Here is a 21,112-nt window from a genome sequence, read left to right as displayed (position 1 = left end):
TGGGGAGGCCGTGGCAGAGGTTGCCCAGAGAAGCTGTGGCTACCCCATCCCTGGAAGTGTTCAAGGCCAGGTTGGATGAAGCTTGGAGCAACCAGGTCTAGTGGGAGGTGTCGCTGTCCATGGCAGGGGGCTGGAATGAGATGGTCCTGAACATCCCTTCCAACCCAAACGATTCTATTATATGATTCTATAACCAAAACCAAGAAGTACCTTTAGACCTTATGAGCTAGGGAACAAGTCCTGACAACAATCAGAAAAAGAAGATAATGTCCCCATCTTCGAATTCAGGCCCAGGCTGTCAGTACCGAAATCCTGAAGAACTACAATTGTATCCTGCTTCAGGAAAACTGAATGCAGAAAGTGCAGCTGTGTGTCAAGGAGTCATCTCCTCTCCAACCAGGGACTCCTTAACACAACCTATCTGTACCATAGCACTGCCAGCAACAATTTCGGATTAAAAAACCTGTCAGATGCACTATTTACAACAGGTAAGTTTAAATCTTTTCATCATCAATGAGGCAATAATCATAGGCAATACTGGCTGGACAGGCACAAATACTGTAGTGGATACTTGAGGGAAAAAACCCATGGAGTAAAACAGGTGCAGCATGAGCAAATAAACAGCTTCCCAGTAAAGACCTACAAACTCTAGGCTTCAGGCTGATAACCAAAACTTTGTGGTTTTATATTTGCCATGAAAATGAGTCTTAACAACAACATCATTTTCAGTATGTCCTATGTTTGAATGAAATGGCTGCCTCAAAGAATATAGTCAAAGCTTATTTTCAGTAACCAAAGGATTTTTGGACCTTAAATGCTACACCCTAAGTCTTTTCAAAACACCACAGATATCCATGTAACCAAGGCAAGATATTAGTTCTTATCTGTCATGTCAAAAAAATATTTCTTCTCAAAACAATGCATTTTAATGTTCTGAGCATCCAAATGTGAAAAATCAAGCTCACTGATTGACTTTCAGTTTGTCACCAGTACCAACAAGCCAGAACAAATACAAGACACCTTTACCTTCTGTTCAAATGAAGCTCCATAATAACCATCATTGAGACCAAAAATAATCTCATTTGGGTTTCTTGCATGGATCTGTAGGGAAGGAAGAAAACAAATCAGTTTACAGCCAGCTTACTGCACATTTTCACACCAAATGAACAAAAATTGTTCCAAGAGTCTAAAGCAGTTTTTTCATCACCTGTAATTCTAGAAGTACATAAAATCTCAAGAGAAAACTGAATTTAACCATGGAAAACCTGTTTGCTTCACACTTTAACAACAGTTACTATGTTCAGCCATTCTACTTTGAAATCAGAAACACTAGCTGGAGCGTCTTTCCTATTATTGTATTTACAGGTGACAAAAATAACTAAGAGAGCGGGAAACTTAACAGAGGTAAGACTCGAGAACTCAGTCTGGAGAACAGAAGGCTCCAGGGAGACCTTAGAGCCCCTGCCACTGGCTCAAGGGGCTCCAAGAGAGCTGGAGAGGGACTTTGGACAAGGGGGAATGACTTCTCACTGCCAAAGGGTAGGGTTAAATAGAATATTGGGAAGAAATTCTTGGCTGTGAGGATGGTGAGGGCACAGGCTGCCCAGAGAAGCTGTGACTGCCCCATGCCTGGAAGTGGGCCACGTTGGGTGGGCTAGCAGAAGGTGTCCCTACCCATGGTAGGGGGGTGGAACTGGATGATCTTTAAGGTCTCTTCCAACCCCAACCACTGCATGATTTTATGATTTAAAGCTCTGATGTAAACTAACATGGTATCTGTAATCAAACTTTAAAATACAACCTTTGAAGACTCATTTCCTTTCTTAGCATACTACACATTAATTAATCCAGATGTTTTGTTTCCTTAAGAAGAAAGCTGAGAAAAAATGTTTTCACGTTACCTGCTGGCCCAAGTACTTTAACCCATCTAGATTGACCTTCCATTCAATCAAAAGCTGGAAGTGCTCCTTCTTGCCACCCCAGATCCTCACAACAAAACAAGAGACAGAGGTATCAAGACGATCAGGCATTATTCCAAAGTCCAGACTCCTCCATGTTGGATTCTGAGTATTCAAAGAAGGATAAATACAATTTAAACAGGCTGACACTAGTCCAAACATTGACAATTCAAAAAGTAGCAAAGCCCCCCTCAAAGATTTTAAAAAATCTTAAGAATGAGGAACAACAGCCATTTCAAGGTTCACAAAGAGTTGAAGCCAGCAATCTCTGCTGCTTCCTTACACTGTTTGCTAGAGAGAATTCCTCAGTTAAAAGGTACATGCTGTAAAGTACTTCAGAAACTGTGAATGGGTTTTGCTTCCTTCCATTACAAGACATCAAAGAATTTACTTCAGAAATTACTAATTCAGTTTAACCAAATCAGGAACTTTCAAAATGGAAGTAACATTCCTTTCACAGTTATAATTCAGCTTCTGAAAACCAGGGTATAGCTTGTATTGCCAAAGTGAAATGCTGATCTATTCCCCAATAATTAAATTTGCACAATTTGCTGACATATTTGTTCACATGCTACTCCTCCTTGACTGATGCTCAATCCTCAAATGCTGTCACTAAAAGCTCATCTTTATTCCACGAGATCAGACTTGCACCCAGAGCTTTTCAGAAGCAGCACACATTAAGCTAAACTGCAAATTCCATCAGAACTCAGATTTGCAAACACAACATTCAAAGAATTTCCACTCATCTCTAACAACATCCAAAGAACTGACCCAAGCTGTAAGAAAACCAAGTCAATCCAACATTACTAGTGCCAAGAGACAACAGGGTGTCCAAAAGCAGAAATGGGAAAGTGCTTTTATATATATTTCTCTCCCTCCTCTGCTGAACACAGAAACAGTAGCTCCTCCAAAACAAAAAGTAGGAACCGACCACCCCATGAAAGAACTTGCCTTCCCTTCTAGCACTTAAGCAGCTTGGAAATGGCCAAGCATCCCTGAACTGGGATGAGCCAATTTCGAATAAGATGCCTCTGAAAAGAAGGGAGAGGCAAAGTTACCAGTAAGTATTACAGAAGAAATGCATTAATCAAGTTCTCCTAACAAGAAAGGATATTTCATAGCTATTCAGGCACAAGAATACCAGGTCATTAAAATACCCATAGGTGATATACGGATGTCCTCAAGACATCTTTTATTTAGATTTTTGTTATTCCATCGCTTATGTTCTGTAGTTAGTTTCCCTTTTTGTTTTTCCTTTTCCTGATTTAGAATAGAGAGAACTAAAAATCCTATCAACTTAAGAGAGAAATTGGAGAAGTTAGCAGTCTTGAGTATGCAGACAGCTTTTCTTCCATTCAGGAGGGTTTCAAAGCATTTATCCAGGGTGCTATAAATGGAGCAGTTCTACCTTGTTAATGCAGGCATTAAAAAGTCTTCAGCAGGTTTTCAAACTCCCTTAGCCAACATTTGCAACATCCTACTCCCATCCTACTACTACCCTTCCTCATTTGTAATAAACTGTTCAGTTCTGGCCCCTTCACTAATCTAAACTGAAAAATTTGGAAAACCTAATGTTTTCAAACTTCAGTTTCTTACAGCTATTAGTTCTTCAAGGAACTTATGTATATATATGGCAGGAACATGTTCCTTGCTGTTTTCCTACACAACACAAAGATGCTAATAGAAATCAGCATTTCTACTACTCAGTAGCTTCCTATTCTAAGCCTCATGAAAAGAATCTGAAAAGGAGGAGAAGAACACAATGCTCCTAACAGAACTGAACAGTGGAAAGACACATTAAACAGTTGTCATTCAGTGGAGAAATCAATATACTGCAGAAAATACAATTTTTAAAACAAAGTTTTTCCACATTAAATGAACTTACCAGAGAATTCTTGATCACCTCACTCTTATAAAATTCTAAAGGAAAATAAGTAAAAAAGCACCTTTAGATTACCTTAAATACTGATACAAATCTTAGTATTTGAAACAGAAAAAGTTAAAATAACTAACACTCAAGAAAGACAAACGTTAGTGGGTCCAGTTTTTTAGTAACTGATTCATAAGAAAGACTTTGAAATGTAGTCATGCTTTTGACTAAAATTACTCTTTCACACTTAGTTATTACAAGTCATTATTTAAATGTAGCATTTCGTCTTTATACCCATGATAATTCTCAAAGTTTACTGAGGCTTCGATTTCTGTGGAAAGAACATGCCATGGTACTTAATAGTATTTGGATGACATTTGCAAAGTAACTGGTTTGCCACACACCATCTTCCTGGAACACAGAAGCTTGGACAAATTAATTACAGAGCTTTCTTGTAGAGCAAGGGTGACCTGTTCCAGGTGCTCAGAGAGGGAACAGTCAAGTTACCTGACAGAGGTGCCAACAACCCTGTATTTAAATGGGAATAAGCAACTGCTGATGTATGAATAAGCAACTCCTGATGCTTGGCTTTCCCAGCCAAAGCAAGAGCTTAAAGACTTTAGACAGACAGCTCTAGAGGCAGGAATACAGATTTTGTACAATATCCCAGCCCACTGGAGACCAAGGATAAAGCTTTGGTGAAGGGCAAAACAGTCCCTAACACTGAACACCACAGAAACAGTCATAAGTGACAGGTTCAACCAACCACCACAACAAAGCCCAGGCAGCAAGCTAAAGTTTTGTATTCTTATCCTTCTAAAAAAAAATAAACAAAGCAAGATACCAGATTTGGCATTGTGCCAGATGAAAATAAAAATTAGGAGAAAACCAACATTCATCTTCGATCACACCAAAAGGAGAATAAAAACGTATTTTTTAATAACATCTCTCCACAATGAAGAGCTATATACTGTAGTGGGAAAGCAAAGCAAGAAAGAGATGAGATCTAATGCTTGAACACAGTTATCCAAACTAGAACAGATGCCTGGATGCTTCGTGTCATTGGCTGACAATTCTATTTTTTGAAAACTTTGATAACATTGTGTGCTGATGTATATTCTGTAAAACAACTGGCATGTACAGGGTTGGATACTCTTCCCCAAAAAAGACAACTAAAGTTCCAAAAGCTTTCACTTTTATGTGCCCTTGGAAGTTCCCAATTTCTTACATCATCACTGGGGGAAGAGCAATGACAAAAACAGGCTGATTTAAGAGACTACCAAACCTGCCATCTCTTTTGCTTCCATGGCTGCTAACACTGAAAGCTTTTATGAAGTTGAGGAAACTAAAGAGCTCTTTTCCAGTGTTAGCAAAGGTGATGTAATTAATGGCAGCAAGTTGTCAAGGGGGAGGGGAAAGAAAAAAGAGAGAATTTCTATCATAAGAATTCAAAGATTTCAAAGATTAGCTAGCAAAAAGGTTGACAGCAAGCCTGGTTTACCTTTGTAGATCTTGGTGTTACCACACAAGTGAAGAGTGAAGTACGTATCCAAGAGGCGATAACCATTCTTATTGATGATGTTACGTGCAGCAATATTCCGAAGATGACGAAGCCGACGCTAAAAATAAGAAAAACAGAGTCAAAGAACTTTCTTAGATTGAACACAAACCCTCTTTTTTTTTCCAAAGCATTTTAATGATTCACAAAGCACTGTTGTGAAAAAAGTATCCCACCAAACACTACATTTTCTCTGTCAGACAGCAAGTGTCAACAGCCAGGATTCAGCAAAGCCACAGGACAAGCAACAAGCACCTACAAGCTTGGATTAAGCAACACTGATATTCAAGAGAAGCTATTCTTACTCATGTCCTGGATGTCATTTTTATCCCACATGTCTAATTACCCAAACTCTTCGAGCAGTTTCAAGCAAATATGTGACACTATCAGCTTCAAACACAGCAGCAGCATCACCCAGATGTTCTGCATCATCGCACTGGAAACACTTCCCAGCCAAAGCTATTTTCAACAAGCATTAGTGGACAAAGAATTCAACCATAAACCACCACCTAATCCAGAGCCATTAGGAACTGGCTGAACAAAGCTTCCTGATTTCACAATAATCCTGGAAATTGCTCTAACAACCTTAAATAAAATACATCAGGAAGACATATCAAGATTTTCAGTGAAAATTAAGGGCACAGTGAAATTTGAGATTTTAACTGTCAGTTACCATCTGCTATGATGAGAAAGTCCTTTTCCCTTGGAATTAAGACAGTAGGATATGTCACTCAAACATTTAGTTTAAGTGATTTCATCCAACTCCAACATTATCTTGGTTTACTACAATACTGCACCTTGAATGAAAATCATCAGATCAAATCAATCTCTCTCGCTCACCTCTCTGTGCCAAACAGCTTTAATAGCTGTGCATAAAGTCTTAGCTTCAAGGCACACCACACCCTTAATCTTTGACAAATATTTTACATTATTAACTTCACATAAAATTTAACTAGTTTTAATTGCAAAAAGCAATTTTGCAAGAGTGTCACTCTTAAATCGCTGCTTAGCTTTTGTTTCTAACGTAACTTCGAAGACCCATGCTTCAAACAGCCTCCCATGAATGTAGCACTCAGCGAACTGCGACTTCAAATACATAAAGTTCTCACCAACTCCTTCAGTGTCCTATTTTCCCAATCAATCTTTCAACTCAGCAGTGTCTCACCCAATACCATGGGGATGTTGACAAATGGCTCCACATACTTTGTGGATCACCAAAATCCACCAACAAGCCTCAAACAACTAGTTTAGTGCATGCTTTTACCTCAGAGTTTATCTTACACCATTTTTTTCCCAAAAGCTTCTTCACTTGTAAGTCTGAATCCACCTTAAAAGCAGATTGACCAAAAGCACATTTTAAATGCTTTTGAAACCAAAAGACAATTTTCCTGTTTGCAGCTTGTCTTAAAAGGCTTTAAACAAGAGTAAAAGGCCATCATCTGTTTTAGAATCACAGTATGACACTTTATATCACTTAACACCACTTCAGCAAGATATTAGTTTTCCTTCATGGAAAGGTATGAGGAATATTACATTTCTGTTCGTGTGACAGCCTAAAAATCACTGATGGATTCATTCCACTCAAAGTCTATTTATGATTTAGACTAAAAACAGAGAGATAGGATGCCCAGGTATCTCTAGTATATACATGACTTACAAAATTAAAAACAAAAAAAAACATCCAACACAAAACGTTCTATGGGACTACATGGTCTTATTTTCTTAGAAACTGGTATTAAAAATGTCAACAGAAGGATTAAGCCTCACTTAAAAGAAGCCACATGGACCTTGAACATTTTTTCACATCTAATCTCAAAGCTGGCTAGCTTTGCTGGCTGTGTTTATGTGCAACTGAAACGCTCCTTAAGAAATGTCTTTGAACATGCATTTTGCTACCTATAAAAACGATTCAAGAATTTTATGTGCCATCTCTCTTTTATTAACTTCTATAGCACAGAAATCAACTACCATGCTCATTCCCTTCATTTTTGGTATCTTTTTTTTTTCCTTTAATCCCTTACAAAGAACAGCCCACATAGCACACTAACAAAGAGGGCAACTTTCTCCAGCTCTCTTAAGGACTGCTAACTAATTTGCGTGCCTGCTTTAAGTAGTATGTTTCCTTGATTAGCTCTCAAGCAAAGTCGAACAAGTTTCTTGCCACTCACAGTACACGAGGCCAATGAGGTTTGGAAAAAAAAAAAAAAAAGCTGCTGAGTGTCCTAACCTACACCTGCACCTCTGAACAAGATGTCAGTCCTTATCTCCATGGTTTGTGACTTCAGGATCTGGAGTTTAGGTTAAAGTCTCACTTCTCCCAAACCCATTGGAAGAGGATCATTAAATTTGGAGCTATGAGACCACAACACAGTTCAGAACTCAGTGTGTGTCCTGGGGTGACTGTATGATACTGCAGTCCCTATCGTCGGGCTGTGCCTTTAAGCCAGATCGGGGGGAGGGGGTGGAAGGCAGTGAAATTCCTTCGGCGGCTGTGTTCAAAGAACACAGATAGCTCCCACGCTCTCTCCCCAGCTCTCAGCTCTGCAGCAGGGAAGACAGTTGCATTCCTTTGCTTTTTAGCTAGCTTCTCGTCCATTAGCTGAAGTAAGAAGTTTTCCGGGGACTGAGGCTTCTTCTTTTACTCCTAGAACTGTTCAGCTTTGCTCCGGTCCGGAACACCAACACCGGGAGGTCCCACACCGAGGCCCGGAGAGGGCCCACGCCGCACCCCAGCTCCGGAGAGAGCAGAGCCACACCTGCAGAAAGGACTCTGAATCTACCAGGTCTTTTCCACAGAGAGAGGTTTTATTATCTAACATTTTTCATTTTCTTCTCGTGCCTGCGTGCACCCTGCTTGTTAAATAAACAGAGTTTTTTTTCCACTTTCCTCCAAGGAACTCCTTTGAAACCTGTGGGGGAGGCGTTGCCGAAACCTGCCTTCCATTAGAGGATACGTTCATCTGAGGACGTTTCCTCCTAATTTTGTCAAACCGAGACAATGTGCAACAGGTAATGGATGTCTACTTGAATCTCCAGCTTAGCCAGCACTCTCCTTCTCCTATGCCATTACTTGTCCATTTAGCCTGGCCGATAGGGAACAAATTTCCAAAGACATAGACAATTTTATCATTCACATTCTTTAGTGTGAGGTCATGATGACAGAGGGACTTGAATCCTGAAAATACACTTCCAGTTTGCCCACTATGTTCGCTGATATTATACTGAATTATTCAGATTTCATCAAAACTCTACGGAGGCAACATTCAGAGTTAATTAATCTCTCCTGATCAAAGATAATTAGCTTCAACTGGGAGACTGTCAGCTACAAAGACATACCCAAAGACAACTGAAATAGGCTCTAGAATTCCTCATCAAGGGCTTTGTTTTGTGACAAAGTAAATATTATTTTAAGGGAAGTTTTAAATCTCTAGTGTTACCTCCTATGCGTTTCATATAATTTTCTGCTGGAGATGTTGGAATACACAAAATGAAAACCCCATTGTGTTGCAGCTCAGCTAGCACTGGCAACAGCCAAATACTGCCAGCCCTGCATCACCCTTTCTTACTCGTTCCACCCTAAATAAGCACTTGTGCAGCTGCTCACAGAATCATATCTGGGAACCAGTCTGGATGGAAACTAACCACCTTTCCCTTTCCCTGGGTTAGTTTCACCAGCTCAGTTTCTCAATATGGTTCACCATGTGGCTGGACAAGCAGCTGTGCAGACCAAGGAGAGAACAGTGCAGCAACAAGATGCCAAAGGCAAAGAACTGCTGACATGAAACCACCAGCTTAAAGTGTCTGTGGAGCAACAGAGCCTGGCACTGCCACGAGCCAAGGGGAAGGCAGTTCACAATGAGGTACCAGAGCATTTCAAAATGCAAAAGCAACTAATTTTAAAGAATAAACCAGCACACTCTATGTTGAATACCATAGATGCAAATAACCCACAATTCTTTCATTTCCTTCTCCTTTTAGGTGAAGTGCTAAAAAGTGGTCCCTTTTCTTTAGTGACAAGTTTCAGCTATTTTACTCTTTCTATAAAAGTGTCAAGAAATCATGATGAGGGAGGATTCCCCTAGGATAAGATGGTCTGCAGCCAGAACATTCCAAAAAGCCCAGCTTAAAAAAATCAAAATACAAGTGCTAAAAAACAATCTAAGTGCCTTGGCAGCCTCCTGAGCCACTTAACTTCAAAAAGGCCAGCATAAGTGCAGGATGATAGTGCAGGATCTGCTTTCATTAAAAAAAAAGCCAATTATGCAATAAGTATAGCTAATTTTCACCACTACCTCCTCAAAGAGTTTACAGGCTACCAGCAATACAGGACTGAAGACCTCAGGCAGGCATCTACAAGCAAGCATCTTAATGAGATATCCTACAGCAAAAATGTTATTTTTACAGAACTAACACTATGGAAAAGGTTATTTAACCTTTCCAAGAGCTCTCAATTCAGCACACGCAGCCTTAACAGTGGCATATCTGGATCAGTGCTTAGCACGGTAGTACAGCAGGTCTAACAGTTCATTCTAGGGGTTTTGTGACACAAGTTATTTTGGTTACAATTGTCCTAGACCTTTGCAATTCCCAAGAAAGCCAATGGAGCAGTGAAATTACATAGCAGGCCTTGTTATCATTTGCTTTAATTGCCATTCTAAGTTGCATTTGATTAAAAGCAACTGCTATATAGCAACTGTGCGTTGACTCACATGAAAGAAATTAGTGCTTCCTTCTATCTTGAAGATAAATGACTGCAAACCAGGAGAAGAGATCCACTAATTTTCCATTAGGAGAAATCCCGTGTAGCTTGTATTTTATAAACACTGCTGCATGTAAAGATAGCACAGGTTATAAGCAGAGAGCTGTCCCAAAGATATGTAGAGTCTGATCAGGAAAGCTGTAGGAGAGATCTGAAGAGCAGAACCTACCATCAGGTTTCATCCCTCATGCCTGCGGAGGCAGAAAAGCAGCTTCCTGGAATTCTACAACAGCATCTTAATAGAGCTGCTGTGGAGTGCAGCAAGACCATCCCTGCTCAGCGATTGCCAGCTTCTCTCAAAACTCAGAGAAAGAAAAGCACTCAAGTTTTCATCATTCTGAGGAGCTATTTGCAGTTGTGTAATATATCTAGTGTTCCCATTCAGTGACTTTCTGGGAACGCCTCCAGATCTACCACAGGCCATAAACAAGTCAGACTGCTCCAGAATCAAGTATTTTCATCATCAACCTTGTTAAGATGGCTTTTTCATCAGATGATTCCAGACAGTCTACCAAGTCTTTTGAGGTCTAAAGGACTGAAACTGTCTGGTCCCTTCATGCTTTAGTTCCCTCAACACTAAGATACCATAATCTTTCACTACCTCTGCCTAGAATGCCACCTTGACTTGTGCCACCTTCACTTCATTGTCAGAATGCATCCTGACACTTACTCCCATCCTGCATAATGTGTTCTATGCAGTCTTATGGTGAGTGTCAGAAAATTGAACCAAGGTAAAGCTGCCAGAACCAAAAGGTAGTTCAACATCTGGGTGAGTTCCTCTAATTCAGCCCCCTACAGCTACACAGATGTGCCCACCACAATAGAGGACAGAGCAGGCAGACTTCAACACTTTCAGTTTCTTTATGGCTTAAGCTGATCCAGATGCCGCTCTTTGCTTTCCTCCAGGCCTGAGAAACAGAAGTGATAAAGCTACTCACTGTTTTTTGTCTAATAATCTGGTATAATTGATAAAAATCATAGCAGAGATGGCACAGCAGGGAGGTAAGAAAAGGGAGTAAGTCAAATGAGAGAGAAGTGCATTGTTGTTAACACAAGGTCTGAACTGTTCATGGAAGCACAAGGAGAACAGGATTACCTACAACAGCCTCAAGTATTTCATAGAATTTCATATTATTTGTTCAAGGTCACATAATGGGTAGCAAAAGCAAGCACAGAGAGTTCTGACTCTTCTTCCATCTTAACCACTTTATTATTCCCTTACAAGAATCTGATAACCCTGGGGGAAAAAAAATAATGTCAGTATATCCCAGCTGGATGAGAACACAGCCAAACACTATTTTCTATTTCTGGTACTCAGCCATCACACTGACTCTAGCTCTGGCTGCGGGTATCAATTGTGAAGCTCAGGTCATTAATATGAGCAACAGCAAAGCCCATTCTTACCACATGGAGCCTCTCATGCTGTCAGCAACTGAGATGATCTAGTGGCTCACAGCTGGGAGAAGGGGGACGTCCGTCTTCTCTTTGTCCCACATCTGCCTTCTCCCAGCAGCATGGTCTTCCCTCTTTAGCTCTTTTAGCAAAGCTGTTCATGAATTCTACTCTCAGCAGGCCCTTTGACATGTTAAATAAATTTGCAAAGGTGTCAAGAGAGTATCTGAACTTAAGCAAGGCAGGCAGTTTGGTTTCTTCCAGCAAGAACCATCCAATATGCCATCAAAGAGCCCCCTCTGTGAATGGAGGGTTTGGCTGAAAACTTCCAGATGTTACTAAGAAAGTGACAGTGGGGCCACTGCACTCATGGCCATGACCAAGTTTCAGAAATTATATTAGAACAGGCAGATTTTTTAAGAACTTAGTAAATAGGACTACATTTTCCAGAATAAAGCTTAAATACAATTTCCCAGGAAGAAAGTTTTATACATCTGACTGGATTTGAAAAAGGCTGCCCCACTCACCCATTCCTGATGACTTTCCATACAACCCATATAAAGTGTAAAGCATCACACAGGTTCAAGAAAACATTTCTAATTCAAAAAGAATGGAGGGGGGATTAAAAAAAAATAAACTTACTTTTCCCTGAAATGTAAATACAACAGTAAAACTAGAATTAAGAAGGCTGGGAAATCATCTTGTACAAGCAAAATAGAAGTTCACATAAATTACATCACCACTCAGGGCTTTCTCAGAGGCCTGATGAGCTGAAAAGCATAATTGCAGTAATCTGTATTTCCAGAACACAGAACTTTCAACAGTGGCTAAAATTTCAGCACCAGGTCTCCTTCCTTAGCGTTTAATGGAGCACCCTACTTACCAAATACTTTCTAATCAAGACACACCAAGACAGTCTTCATCTCTGGGCACCATCTCTGTTTTCAGACTGGTGCCCTGACAGTTCTGTCAAGGAGTAAATTCCCTGAATTCTTTTCTCAGATCAGGATCAGCTCTGACCTCTGTATAAGATAGTACACACTCTGTTTTTATCTGGCTTTCACATGAATTTTGTAGCTTGGTTCCTTGCTTTATGACCCACAGAAGCTCTGGAAGAATGTAAGCAAAATCCTTCCAACTATTTTAGCACTAAAGCAGGAGGCAAAGATTAGTTAGCAACATAAACGTTACTACAGCAAATCCAGTGTTCTTGGACTGAACAGACCTGAGTTTGCAATGCCAGCTATTTAGATGTCTGAGTATTTGTCAGAATTAAGTCATATTTAAACAGAGGGCGCTGTGTGCTTTGTATCTCATACCAGCCAGGTTGAGGAGGGTCATTTTTTTTCTCTTAAAAAGCATAAAACCTCCAATCCTGAAACAAACAAAAAGTTATCAAAATGTTATCTACATTTGGCCAATATGAGCATTATTTATTATCACAGCACTGCTCTACACCTAATTATTGCACCTTCCAACTTCCTCAGATTTTCACTATTTGCTTTCACCTTTCCATGCCAGTTTGAATATTAAGAAGCAATCACATGATCCAATCTCTTGGAAGTCAAATAGTAGACAAGAATTCTTACTTAATTTTATGTAAGTTTTCAAGCTGCCTCATTTTCCAATTTGATACCTTTTTTTTTTTTAAGTGGATCATACCACACAGAAGGTTTGGGTCAACTCTGCTGCAGAATATAAAGCTTTTAATATCCAAGAAATGCACATGGGAAGTTTAGGCACTACTCAGATGTATGGTTACTTAAAAACCACAGGAAGGGCAAGAAAATACTTGTACTCCAATTTACACACTTGCTAGGAAGATTTGTAAGGTTTGCCATGTAACAGTTTTCCACACTTCAGAATCAAGAGAATCAAATGGGCTTTCAGAGCTACTTCTGATGCAAAGCAAAAGCATTTAGTATGCAATTTTGTGGGACACACCATAAGGAGGATTTTGGAATTCTGTTTAATGTCCTTCCAGCACACACTTGAAGACAGCAAGTGCCTCAAAGCTATGCAGCTATAATTAGTTCAATGAATCACTTGTGGTTCTCCTTATAACTGTGATTCCTTCATATCTCAATTTCCTCATGTCAAGTCATCAACAGCCATCCAGGAACTCATTTCTCTTTTTAAGATTTAGCTACTTTCTTGCAACTGCCTTTAAGAAACTATTTCTACTAGGAATCAGATCTGAGGACAACACCAGTTCAAAGATGCACTGTAGGAACACAACTGCACTTTTTATCCTGTGAAGGTGCAATACACTCACATACATCACATACCTCACATTCCCAAAGATCTTATGCAAGGAACGAGATACACTGGACCTGTGCAGAGTCCTTTACCCAGACAAAATGGCCACAAGAAAAGTGAAAGTTATTTCATCAATATGGGCTCAAAGTTTTCCAAGATGCACAATTGTGAATTTTAGTTTACAGTTCCTTTCCTTTATGTTTCTGGGCAGCTGAAAGACTTTTGAAAGTTTCACTTAAGAAGGAAAACAGCTATGAAGCTTTCACCTGAACACATCAAGGGTCAATACAGGTTTCTAATCATCCATACCCCATGCCATAGCTACTCCTCCTTCTGTACTGTACTGAGAGCTTCACCAGGAACAGTCAGCAAATGGAAGATGTTCAAAAGACATCAAGTCTTCCCTAATTCACACAAGGAGAAAGTGAAACAGGAAGAATAAGGAATATCTCAATACTTGACAGAAGTATAATTTTTTCCAGCTATCTGAACGCAAAACAGTCCTTTGCAAGGTCAGTATGGAGTTAAAGAATGCAATGTCTGAAGTCAGTGTTAGATCTAACAAAGTATGTTAAGTCTATGGCATGATCTTCTCCTTTAATATTAATTAAAACAACAGTAGCATCAGAAAATAATTAGAGCAGATAACTATATTATAACTGAAAAAAATTTAAGACTATGTACTACTCTTGAAAGACAGCTGTGTTCTTTGGCCTATCCTCCCCTGTACCCTGTCCTACTAGATAACCCTCTAAACTCCTTCCTCACTAAGTAATTGCATTTACACTGAGGAGCAACTCAGAACTCAACTTCTACCCCCATGAAATTATGTAAACAGCTGATAACTGTTCCGTAGGCACAAGAAATCTTCTCTTTGTACCCCATAATCACACATAGAAAATCTACCACTTATTCTAGACCCCAAAATGAATAAAACAACTAAGATTAAAATTGATGTAAGCAGTGATCATAATGTTCACACACCTCACTAATACCCTGCATCCTAATCCTTTTTTCCATATCCAGAATTTGTGCTAATCTCTGCAGAAAGACTGTAAAAGCCTGTTATTTAAAACATATCATAGGGGCAGGTACAGAAGACACAAACAGGATGGCTGGTTAGGTGTGGCAAAACAAGACTCAAAACACAGAATTAACTTAATGTTAGGAGGAAAGGTTCAAAAGCAAAATCATGAGCCTATGCAGGGTCTTGGGCAAATGAAGTATGTTGTTTCAACAGCTGTGTTTGGTTATGGTCACTATAACATTGAGAGTGACACATCCAACAAGCTGGCAAATACCATAGCTCCAAAGAGTAACAACTGTCAGCACACCCTAAAATAATTGCTCTAAACTATGGTTAAGAAAATCTTACAAGTACTGCCCACTGGCCAGACAAAGCTCTTCTTGCTAGGTGTTTACATAAGATGCAAATAATAGGGAACTTGACAGTCTTTCCATCTTCAACCAAGACCTTTTAGAAGGGATAGCTAGAAATAGCATCTTCCCTTATTGATGTTTTTCTCTGAGTTTGTCTAAGTAAGTATTTAGTCCCAAGATGAAAGACTGAAACTGTAACTGCTTTTTTGACACAGCATGGAAACTAACCCACCGGATAGAAAAGAGAACATCAGGGTGCAAGTTGCACCTCATTAATAACACACTGCAGCAGGTGAGAAGTCCCTTAAACCTCTTAACGTAACCTTGGGGAAGGGAGCATTAGTCCACACTAGCTGTGGGAATAACCTGGGAATATCAAGATGATACTCAGAAGGAAGGACCCAAAAGTAAACAGAGCCTTACGGAGCCAAGAGCATCAACAAAATCAAAGCAAAGGCAATTTTGACCTTAAAGAAGCACTTAAGAATGCTCTAGGTTGCACAAGCAAACAGCATTGGATGATTAATAACCTGAAGCATAATAATGTTTATCTTGTTGCTGGATGACAAATCAAGGACAAATAAGTCAACTTCCTTTCATAAATGATACTTCGGTCTTTAGCTAACAAGTTGCTCAGTTAAGAGCATTCCCTAACCCACCCCAAACATCCCAGATAAAGCATGAAGACTGATTTAGTATGGCTTTCGGACAGAACTGTCTCTCCCTAACTTACTAACAGACCATCTGGTCTGCAAAACACACCTGCATCCCTTAGGGAATACAGGTAGTACACTGCCGATAGCAAAATTCCAGCCCCAGGTTACCAGCCAGCCTTCTGGGCTAAAATTACAATTTTCCAGAGCCTTTAACAACTACTCCTCCTAATTTGTCTCTAACAAACACTAAACATTGACACAGCTGGGTATGGATACAACTAAGATCACCAGGTCACAACTCACACTGTGGTGTTTTCACTAGAGCAGCACTTCCCTCCCACTCAGCATTTAAAGACAGTGTGTGTCAAAGAGAAATGAAAGTAATATTCCAATACAACACTTTCCATCCACTATTCTGATTTCTCCCCTGCCTCCCCCCCTCCATATTTTGCAGGAAAGAGGAAGTAAAATATTTACGAGTCAGTCTTTTTTTTCATATTATTCAGGAGAATATATAACAAGAGTAATATTGTTTTAAAAGATACTATTTTCTCACTGTTTTAGTTCAAAGTCTCATTCATGTGCAGCCCTGGACCCATACAGTAACTTTCTTCCCTTCTCCTACACGAGACCCGTCAAACACATTTGCCAGCACACTTTGAATCATCCCCTTCTGCCATGTTGCCCAAAATGTTGTGTATGCGTGATACACATCTTTAAAGAAAGAAACCAAGTGAAATCTCAAACTGAACCTGGCAGGGGACGCAAAAGAAGGGCTTCTACATGTATGCTACCCAGAAAAAGAAGGCCAAAGAACATGTTACCCCCTGATAAATAATGCTGGAAAACTGGTAACAACAGATGAGGAGAAGGCTGAGGTACTCGACAACTTTTTTGCCTCAGTCTTCAATGACAACCTCTCTTCCTTGCACCTCTTGAATGGATGGCTGGGGACTGGTGGAACAAAGCCCCTCACACTGTAAAATCAAGTTCGTGACCACCTGAGGAACCTGAATGTGCCTGGGTCTATGGGACCCAAAGAGATGCATCACAGAGTCTTGAGGGAACTGGCTGATTTAGTTGTCAAGCCACTCTCCATAATATTGGAAAAGTCATGGCAGTCAGGTGAAGTCCCAGGTGATTGGAAAAGGAGAAACATAGTAGCCATCTTTAAAAATGACAGAAAGGAGCATCCTGGGAACTACCACCATGCCAGCCTCACCTCTGTGCCTGGGAAGATGAGAACAGATCCTCCGAGAAGCTGTGCTAAGGCACATGGAAGACAGGGAGGTGATTCGACAGCCAGCACGGCTTCACCAAAGCAAAGTCCTGCCTGACCAACCCAATGGCCTTCTATGATGGGGTGACTACAGCAGTGGACAAGGGAAGAGTTACAGATGTCATTTATCTGGACTTCTGTAAAGCCTTTGACATGGTCCCCTACAACATCCTTCTCTCCAGACTGGAGTGATGGATTCAACAAGTGGACTGCAAGATGGGTAAGGAATTGGTTGGACAGTTAAATCCAGAGGGCAGAGATGCTCCCAGAGTTAAGCTAGTATAGAAGCCACAGCAGCCATGTATGCTAAGCACTGCTCTTGAACTCTTAGAAGTGCATAAAACTCCAACTGGGTATTTAGGAATCCCAGCCTTAAAGTTAATGGCAGCTACAGAGTGTCCTTGAGAAGTTACACTAACAGTTGCTCTGTTTTGCTCTACCCTAAACATACACTTCTGACACCTGTAGGTGAAACCTCATTGCTGCATCTCTCCACAGAAACTGTCACTATCAGTCAAGAGATGTTTGTGAACTGAAAGATACAGAACATATTGGGTCACCTGGTCTGACACCATTCATGGCTGTGCACAATGGCACAATTTACCCCTTCCCTCCTTACCACCACATCCATACTCAGCAGATACATCTCCCTCCCTCACATGCCCCCTTCCCAGGAACTGGTTCTGGAGTCCATGACTATGTGCTTTCCTGTCACTAGACAACCACACGTGAAATCTGTTTTGGCCAGCAATTAGCACAGTAACATTCAACAGATCATTTGACTGTGGTATGACTGCCTCTCTACATTCAGGCTGCATTTTTCTGTCCAGTCCCTTCCACTGAGGATATATGAGTCTGAAAGTTGTGGGTCCCCCAACCCCTCCGTTGCTTTGAACTGCTTACAATGACAGGATTGAACTGTTTGTTTTAAGCATTCAGAAATCCTTAAATTATCATGACACTCCCAGTTTTCTTGCATCGAGCAGCTGAGAAGATATATTACTAAAAAATCTCTGCTCCTAAAGTGCAATTATTTCACATTTTCAGTTCTGTTGTGCTCACTCTTACAGCAAAAGAGAACATCCTGTCACAATTACTAAGGGATTCAAATGGGAATTTTATACTTAATCAGATGCATCTCCTTACAGCCATATCCTCTATTTCTTTCTCTTAAAATGCAGAATACAACAGCAAAAGGCATTCTTTGCCCTGGTCATCCTGCCCCGCAAACAAATTAAAGAAGAGGTCAGTTTTGCCACAAGTGTGGTCACAGTAGCAAAAGGTTTTATACTTGACTTTTCACTCCTGCAAAAGCGTCAGTAGTAGGAATGTTGTTTTCTAATCAATGTGAATGTTACTGGAACAATTAGAGCTAGACTAAAACCAAATTAAACCTTCAGTACTTCTGCCCTTTAAAAGTCACTTCAGTCATTAAAAGCACTCACCTCAAGTTCACACTTGAGAATTTGTCTTTAGAGAGACTTAGAGCCAGGATTCAGACCATCCTGCTCTCAATCCTTATAGTGAAAAAAATGTAGCACTGGGTGTTCTAGAGAAAACTGCCTACTAAAAAAAATCACCAATTTGATTTCTGTGCTCGCACGTAGCAAACCATTACCTTACCTTACATAGCACCACATAGCTTGGATCAGTCAGACTATGGCATTACAGAGGTGGTACAACAGACTGGGAATGACTTTTCTTTTTCATAATTTTGCAGGAAAATAGCTCCAGTGTGCTGAGCGCCTTCAAGGCATCTTGCAGTTCAGTAAGTTCAGACTTTTGAGCTCAGATAATACAGAGAAAGAGGGTGATTTGCTATCAGTGTGTTCAGCTGAGCCTCTCAATTTGATTCCAAGTATCGACACAGTACACAGATCCCTCAGCATACGATCCTTGTGTTAGTAGAGCGCACAGCAGAACAATACCTCAGTCTCTATCACAGCCTTACACTTGCTACAATTAACACATAAGCATCCTCGATAAATATTTACTCAACTGGAATATCCTATAACTGATGACTCAGTTTCTGCTCCTATGAACTCCTACAAAAGTTTCTGCTCCTAGGAGAAAAAGCCTAATACGTCAGGCTTCTCCCTGCAGCATTCACTTGGTCCTTGCACAAGCCTGAGAAAGAATAAAACCAAAAATTCAGGAGGGAGAAGGCCATACTTGATCTCATGGACAATCCCCTGTTTCCTGTTCATACAGAACAGTGTTTATGTTCATTAACATAGAGCAGGCCCACATTTCAGAATAAGTACTTGCTCACAAATTAGGGTTGGGTGGCCAACAGCCACCTCCATTCCCTGTCTTTGCCCCTAAGTGGATGTCTGCTAAAACATGTTTAACAAAAGAGAAGTTATAGCTCCACTTCAAGTTAACATCTGTTGATTTTTTCTCTAGGAACTCTTTATATTCCCACCTGGTAATACGTAGCTCAAGTAACACAGATCCTGTGTTTACCTCAGAATAACATCGACTGTACCGAGTCAATGAGCCAAAACACGACTCACATCTTACAGTATTTCTAAAGAAAAGCAAAACTTTGCTAATTATTGCCTCCTTCACCACTCCTGCTCCAGCTCCTGTACAATCAACCTGCACAGTCAGCACATGCAAGAAGGGAAAGGGCAGAGAGTCAGTTTGATAGGGATTGCTAAATGCTCAGGCAGAAACTAGGCTTCCTCGCTTAACCTTCCTCCTAATGCTCTCCAAAATTAAAACGTGGGACTGATGCCCAGTAAACCAAAAGCCAATTATCAGCAAACAGGAAAAAGAGAGTTAGGCAACGGAAGGATGTAATGGGGAGGGAACATTTCACCACTTTTCAGAATACACCGCATGTTATAGCCACAGTCGCTCCTCACCCCGCCAAGAGGAGCTGCTCCGGCCTCACGAGGTGCCCTAGTTTAACACCGATTTTCAGGGTGTTATTCCTCTTGCAACTCTCACCTTTAATCTGCCCCAGATCCTTTGTAGGCACAGAAGTAGTTTCCTGGGAGAGGAAACACCACCTGAATCCCCCAGGAGACAGGCACAGACCCCTAGCCCCATGCTTCCTCTCGCCTTCCTACCAGCCTAAGAGAAAAGTGCTCAAACTCCCCCTTGCCTCAGGGACTCCCCTTCCATCAGCTTGGGACTCTGCCTCAGATACCCCCAGACCTCGGAGAAGCCCCATTTGACACGTCATGGAGTATCTGTTCACCCCTTTACCTCAGGGCACCCCACACCTCAGGGAGCACCCCCATTCACGCGAGAGAGGAACCCCTATACACCTCAGGGAGCACTCCTCAGTTCAGGAAACATTTCCCTTCAGCCCAGAACAACCCACATGTCAGTGAGCAAGCCCCTGTGTACACCTCAGGGCATCCCACACCTAAGAGAGCACACCCCCTTCACCTCAGAACACCCCACACTTCAGGGGACACCCCTGATTCACCTCAGGACACCCTCCTCCATCTCATCCCCCTCCGAGCGCCGCCCCGAGGCCCCGCCGTACCTGCTGCGAAGGCAGCTCCACATGCAGGGCGCGGGCGGCGGAGCCCGGCGGTAATGCGGCAGGACCGGCAGCCGAGCTCATCCTCACGTAGGGTCCCAGCTCCACTCCCCCGAGGCCGCCGGACGCGCAAGGGTTAATGGCGGCAGCAACGCCGACCCGGCCAGCCGCTACGGAGCCATATTACCGCAGTGCCGGGGGTGGGCGAAGCACCGCCTTCCGCACGCCCATTGGTCCTCGGGCCTCAGGGGCGGGAGCCACCCACCTTCTGGAGTTACGACTGGCTCAATGTGACGCCAATCAACGCCCCTCTTCGCTGGTCCTGTCAAACCGCTGGAACGAGCGCCGGCGCCGATTAGAGCGCCCGCTTCCGGAAGGCGGGACGGTGCCCGAAGAAGCGGGCAGTGATTGGAAGAGGTTCAGTTTGATTGACAGAGCGCCCTCCATCACGTGTGCGGCGCTGTTGTCATCACGTGGTGGGACGGAAATAGTTCAGGGGAGG

At 41.5% G+C, this 21,112-nt stretch overlaps 1 protein-coding gene across 4 annotated transcripts in view; it reads right to left on the bottom strand.

Moving 5' to 3' along the window:
• The window catches only part of UVRAG (UV radiation resistance associated), a 101,769-nt gene extending 80,946 nt beyond the window's left edge, over window positions 1-20,823 (bottom strand). The window contains exons 1-5 of one of the 4 annotated variants that reach the window (XM_017731672.1): window positions 20,614-20,823; window positions 5,330-5,447; window positions 3,844-3,878; window positions 1,902-2,063; window positions 1,027-1,101 (exon numbers count right to left, since the gene is read on the bottom strand). In XM_017731672.1, the coding sequence (XP_017587161.1) occupies window positions 1,027-1,101; window positions 1,902-2,063; window positions 3,844-3,878; window positions 5,330-5,447; window positions 20,614-20,694 (471 nt within the window). In that variant the 5' untranslated portion in view covers window positions 20,695-20,823. Of the gene's footprint in view, window positions 1-1,026; window positions 1,102-1,901; window positions 2,064-2,909; window positions 2,990-3,843; window positions 3,879-5,329; window positions 5,448-10,314; window positions 10,416-20,613 lie in introns of those variants that run through there. The other 3 variants (XM_008631667.2, XM_017731673.1, XM_017731674.1) reach the window with 3 other exon arrangements.
• Between the last annotated feature and the right edge of the window lie 289 nt (window positions 20,824-21,112).

Source organism: Corvus brachyrhynchos, unplaced genomic scaffold (genome assembly GCF_000691975.1).
Source record: "Corvus brachyrhynchos isolate BGI_N302 unplaced genomic scaffold, ASM69197v1 scaffold3, whole genome shotgun sequence".
Lineage (NCBI taxonomy): Eukaryota > Metazoa > Chordata > Aves > Passeriformes > Corvidae > Corvus > Corvus brachyrhynchos.
The sequence above is the reverse complement of the archived record's forward strand: the minus strand, read 5'-3'. Positions and strand labels throughout refer to the sequence as shown.